Genomic DNA, 5,895 nt, shown 5'->3' on the forward strand with positions numbered 1-5,895 from the left:
TATAAAGCCCGTGTTCTGGCCCAAGATTATTATCAACAACATATATGTCAATGATTATGGTGATACTTTCTTCTACTCAAATTTCAAACCTATTATGATTTAATTGGTTTTATCCATTGCTATCTCATCGAATTGATGTTTTTGTCAACTTGATGCGAAAATGCACTTTTCTCCACGGGAAAACATATTTGAAAGATATTATTAAATTTTAACTTTAATTTATAAAGTCGTGGTATTTTGTATATTTTTGTAAAGAAAAATGATTTTTATATTTTTATGATATGCAAATCTCTCACTCTCTTTAAAAAAAATAGATAAATCTAAAATTTGCATAAAAAAATCTATTTTTATTAATAGACCTCATTTTTGTTTCAAAATGATTTAAATGGGTGTGCAAGTCTTACATACCTTAATACTCTTTCTAACATTACTATTGAGTATTGATATTAGGTCATCTGAAACTTATCGCTCATATAGCCCTCTTGATGCGGCAGTGATAGCACCATCACGTAGTACCATGTGATTTATTAAAAAAATATAAAAAATTATATTCAAATCGAAAGAGCATTCAAAAATATATATAAAAAAAAAATGAAGAATGAAACTCTAGGTTCTCTTTCCCCTTTTTGTATTTGTGTTCTTAATTTTTTTAATAAATCAAGTGTCATCACATAACGTAAGAGAGCCATCTGAGCGGTAAGTTTCAAATAATCAAATAGGATTATTAATTACTATTTTGTAAATTTAATACAGTAATACTCATTTTTTTCGCAGTGTTTGTCCTTTAATAGAGTAAAAGCTTTCATATTTTTGTCTTTAGATTTGTTATTTTTTTATATTTTTGTGAATAAAAACATCTTTTATATCTGAATAATAATCTAAAAAACATTTTTGGGACTGATTTGAGGCACAAAATAAAACACAAAATTATATTTTCATCTCATAATTACACATTTTTTAAATCTTTATACAAAATATAATAAATAATTTAATTTTTTTAAATCTTAAAATAATAATAATATAAAACATAATATTTTAAAATATAAAATTATCATTTCATCCCAAAATCGGTTGTGAATTATTTAACTCAAACCGTTTTTTTTGGAACCATGAACAAAACCCTTCAAGAGTACAATCAAACAGAGACAATGACGTAATTGGGCGGTGCGAGACCTTCGGCGTGGAGACAAAGCTAGAAAATAAGAACGAATCACAGGGGCAAAACCGGCAACTCAGAAAAGCGAGAGGCATCACAAAATCCCTCACGTTTCTTTCACCCAGAGTCCTTCTCCTTGTTAGTCTCTTCGCACTACCCACAGCCTTCTCTTATCTCTGTGTTTCGTTGCTTTCCCTTAAACTCCTCCAATCAAAGATCCGAGGAGTTTGGGAGACCCTAACCCTAGAGACCCCCATACCGAAACTCTACCCCTCTTTCTCTTCGTCGAGCTATCTCTATCGCTTTCAGGTGCTCGCTTTCTTTTCTCCTGTTATTTTTTCGCCTTACACTGTATAGATGGGAATCTTATTGCGTTCTCTTTTATCTTTGCTTATAGATTCCTAGTTTATATGGATTTGGTTCTAGATTGATTTTCATCGCGAGTAGATCGTTAAATTTTTGGGCTTTGTTTGGTTTCCGAGAAAACGAGATGGAATATCCGTACATGTGAAACATAAACGACCAAATACATGTGAATTATAATTTGTCTCTTTTATTTTCAGCTAATTTTTTTCTTCCCCATTTTTTATATCAATTCTATGATGCCCATGTTTAGTTTGCTTGGTATAGCGCAAGATGCATTGAAAAATTAGGAAATATTCTACGTATTTTAACGGAAATTCTTAAATTTATGTATAGAACTTCTTTGTATGATTTCCATATGTTTTGATTTTAAGTATCGTATGCGGGATATCAGCTGTGATTTAGTTCATCAAATATGTGGTAATGTGTTAAGTAGGTTGTTTGATTGGTTTGTAATAAATCATTCCTGTTTGAATCTGTGATTATGTCGCTTCCTATTAATTAATTTTAATATCTTTTCTACAACTTGATTACAATGGTTTCATGATTTTGGTTAGTAGTATGATTTAGGTCATGTGGTTGAGATTTTTTGACTCTCGTAGTGAGAGGGGGGTTTGTTGTGTATGGGCAAGATGTGAATCTCCTTCCAAATAAATAAAAATAAAAGAGAAGAGATATTCATATTAGATGGGGACTGTTTCTTGGTGCAGATGTGGCATGTACAATACGGTGCTATACAAATTGCACACCTAGGGTTCCAAGCCATCTAAATGATTTTTTTTTGGCAATTTCTTAACCCTATTAACATGTATGTACCTTTTTCTGCACTTTCTATCGTCCAACACCTTGAGTGATTCAATTGTGCTGACCATGTTGGCATTATACACTAGCCTTTTTTTAGCGTTGGGTTCATCTTTTCAAACTGTTTGGCTTCTTGGTGAGAGACTGAGAAGGAATCATCTTTGTGTAACTGTGCGTGTATAAGTGTGCAAAACCTTTACCTAGTAGTATTGGTATTTTTGCTTACAGGCATAAGAAATCTGTTGTTTCTTGCTTGTAAAAAAAGAGAGAAATATGTTGTTTCTTGCATGCATAGAGAAATGTAATTAGTATATCTGTGGCTATACATAAAATAATTCCCGGTTTACTGATATATGATTTCAAGTTAGTCACTTACCTTTGACTCTTTGCAGTCATGGCTAGTGCGGCACCTGAGGGATCCCAATTTGATGCCCGTCAATTTGATGCTAAAATGAGCGAGTTGTAAGTTCTTTCTATTTAGTTTTCACTTTAAAGAAATATACTGCCCATGCACTGATGGTAATTGGCTCTCTTTTTGTTCATCCTCCACATCATTGGGGAGATATTAGCATTTTTTCATGTCACACGTTTGTCATATGATGCCTAAAATAAAGACTTCATGCCTGGTTTGTTAATTTGGTTGGAGCAGACTTGGAGCAGATGGGCAAGATTTCTTCACATCATATGATGAGGTTTATGAGAGTTTTGATGTGATGGGATTGCAAGAGAACCTCCTTAGAGGAATCTATGCTTATGGTATGTCAGATAAGATATATTTTCCTCTCTGAAATTCAAACTTATCAAGTCTGTCTTTATTGAATAGGCAGTACATGCAACTTGTCTGTTTTCCATGTCTATGGATTAGCCTGGCAAAAAAAATCATCAAGTGATTTTAGTTTTTAAACATTTGAGGATGTGTATGCGCATGCAGAGGCACACACGTGTACACACTTATTATAATGCCCTGCTACATTTCACATTGAGTATATGAAGTATTATAAAGGTGAAGGAATATGATAAAGGTGCATTTAGTGTAAAGTCCCACATTGGTTCCTTACCGGGTAGAACTTGATTTTATAATGATTTCAAGGAGCATTAATTGTAGCTTTGACAAATTCTTTTGGAGTATAAGCCTAGATGTGGTTGGGTTTTCTTTGGGTTGTCATACTTGTACTCGCACTGCATTCCTATTTCTTTTGTTATAACAGCTCTGTGAGTACATTCTGTTTGTCTGGCAATATCCTCTGATTTGCCTTGTTCTTGCCTAGAACTTCTTCAGGAGTTGTTTTATTAGTTCATGGTGTATATAATTATACATGCAATGGGTGATGTGAGCGTCATGTGAAGTGAAGTTTATGCTATATTTGAAACTTCTTTTCTCTAATGTGTACTCTGAGACTTGACTTCAATCTTGTGGTGACATAGCAAGCTGATATATGGATCAAACTTCTTTCTAGGTTTTGAGAAGCCGTCTGCAATTCAGCAAAGGGGGATTGTTCCTTTCTGTAAAGGACTTGATGTGATTCAACAAGCTCAGTCTGGAACTGGGAAAACTGCTACTTTTTGCTCCGGTATCTTGCAGCAGCTTGATTATGGCTTGGTCGAATGCCAGGCCTTGGTTCTTGCTCCCACTAGGGAGCTTGCACAACAGATTGAGAAGGTCATGCGGGCCCTTGGTGACTATTTGGGTGTCAAGGTTCATGCCTGTGTTGGTGGAACAAGTGTTCGTGAGGATCAACGAATTCTTTCTGCTGGGGTCCATGTTGTTGTTGGTACCCCTGGTCGTGTCTTTGACATGCTTCGCAGGCAATCGCTGCGCCCTGATTACATTAGGATGTTTGTGTTAGACGAAGCAGATGAAATGCTTTCACGAGGCTTCAAGGATCAGGTCCTTGCTTTATTTTCATATAAATCTCTTCTATTTGTGCTTTCTTGAATTATTAGATAGAAATCTGAGTCTAAGGTTTTAATAATTGTATTGGTTCATACAGTATTCAGGGATCCTACTTCATTCATGATAGAGGGAAAATATTTTACCATTACATGCTAGTTTTCAGAATTAACTTGTGTTTGCATTTGGTACTCTTATTCATTTTAGGCATGTGTGCAGGGCCCTTTCAAGCTGAACTTTGTACCACTGTATTAAAAGATCAGTTTTTACTTGGTATAAATGCTAGCTGGTTTGGTAATTTCTTTTTCTAACATTCTCGGTTGGCGACTTCTAGATCTATGATATCTTCCAGCTGCTGCCACCTAAAATTCAAGTTGGAGTTTTCTCTGCCACAATGCCGCCTGAGGCTCTTGAGATTACCAGGAAATTCATGAATAAACCTGTAAGGATTCTGGTTAAACGTGATGAGCTCACCCTTGAGGGTATTAAGCAATTCCATGTTAATGTAGACAAGGAGGAATGGAAGCTTGAGACACTTTGTGATCTTTATGAAACCTTGGCAATCACCCAAAGTGTTATCTTTGTGAACACAAGGCGCAAGGTTGATTGGCTGACAGACAAGATGCGCAGCCGTGACCATACAGTTTCTGCCACCCACGGAGACATGGATCAAAATACAAGAGACATCATCATGCGGGAATTCAGGTCTGGGTCCTCTCGTGTTCTCATCACTACTGATCTCTTGGCCAGGGGTATTGATGTCCAGCAAGTCTCTCTCGTGATCAATTATGATCTTCCTACTCAGCCAGAGAACTACCTCCATCGAATTGGGCGTAGTGGGCGGTTTGGAAGGAAGGGTGTTGCCATCAATTTTGTGACCGCAGATGATGAGAGGATGCTCTTTGACATCCAGAGGTTCTACAATGTGGTGATTGAGGAGCTGCCAGCAAATGTTGCCGATCTCCTTTGAGGCAGTTTTAGCTTGGCCTTGTTAATGGCTATTTATCTGGAAGCCATTATTGGTAAGTCTTTTTCCTGGGACTAGGGCCTTTTTTGGTTCTTTGATGGGTTGAAATCAGGGTTTTTGGCTCTTCTGCATGGTGATATGGGCGCCTATTCCCATTTTGGGCCTAAAAGAATCGTCCATGGTTGCAAATTTTGTTGAGTTTGCTATGTATTCTTATTTAAAAAAGAATTGCAGATTGTAATTTGGATTGGCCTCGTCTTGATCTAATATTAATTAGGTTTATGTGTGAGAGGGAATTTTATGTAGATTTGAATCATGATATGACTATGTTGGGATACTGAGCTTGGTCCAGTATCTCTCCAAGCTGTTTGCTAATGTATCTATTCTCTCTCCGTGTCTGTTTGAAGATTGCTAATTCTTCTGTGCTCAAACTGGAGGATGAATGCGTTTCTATGTTTCAACTGTTGTTTCCTTTTCAAAGATCGAATTTGATTCGTTTGGGATAATACCTATCTGTTTTTCCTCATTTTACCCCAAGAGATTGCATCAGTCTTTATAAAATGTGTGGTACATGCTATTTAGCGGAGGGATTATCAATGGTTTTCAGTGTTCTCTCTCTCTCTCTCTCTCTCTCTCTCTCATGAGCCCGTTTGGATACAAAAACACTCTAAATTCATCTCATCATTATAACTTTCTCAAATTCTTATATAAAATATA

General features: G+C 36.0%; 1 protein-coding gene across 2 annotated transcripts; it reads left to right on the forward strand.

Annotated features, from left to right (window-relative positions):
* Positions 1–1,242: 1,242 nt before the first annotated feature.
* On the forward strand, positions 1,243–5,553 carry LOC121243321 (eukaryotic initiation factor 4A-9). 2 transcript variants are annotated; one of them, XM_041141424.1, is made up of 5 exons: positions 1,243–1,465; positions 2,713–2,782; positions 2,970–3,076; positions 3,778–4,208; positions 4,546–5,553. In XM_041141424.1, the coding sequence occupies exons 2-5, from the start codon at positions 2,715–2,717 to the stop codon at positions 5,179–5,181; spliced, it is 1,242 nt and encodes a 413-aa protein (XP_040997358.1). In that variant the 5' UTR covers positions 1,243–1,465; positions 2,713–2,714; the 3' UTR covers positions 5,182–5,553. The 2 variants fall into 2 exon arrangements, with proteins under 2 accessions (XP_040997358.1, XP_040997359.1); XM_041141425.1 differs by lacking the exon at positions 1,243–1,465 and having other exon boundaries at positions 2,707–2,782.
* The last annotated feature ends 342 nt before the right edge of the window (positions 5,554–5,895 follow it).

Source organism: Juglans microcarpa x Juglans regia, chromosome 8D (genome assembly GCF_004785595.1).
Source record: "Juglans microcarpa x Juglans regia isolate MS1-56 chromosome 8D, Jm3101_v1.0, whole genome shotgun sequence".
In the NCBI taxonomy this organism is placed as follows: Eukaryota; Viridiplantae; Streptophyta; class Magnoliopsida; order Fagales; family Juglandaceae; genus Juglans; species Juglans microcarpa x Juglans regia.

Coding starts and splice junctions, on each gene's coding strand:
- LOC121243321 (XM_041141424.1), top strand. CDS start 2,715: ATGGCTAGTGCGGCACCTGAGGGATCCCAATTTGATGCCCGTCAATTT. Junction 2,783..2,969: donor GATGCTAAAATGAGCGAGTT/GTAAGTTCTTTC, acceptor TGGTTGGAGCAG/ACTTGGAGCAGATGGGCAAG. Junction 3,077..3,777: donor TAGAGGAATCTATGCTTATG/GTATGTCAGATA, acceptor ACTTCTTTCTAG/GTTTTGAGAAGCCGTCTGCA.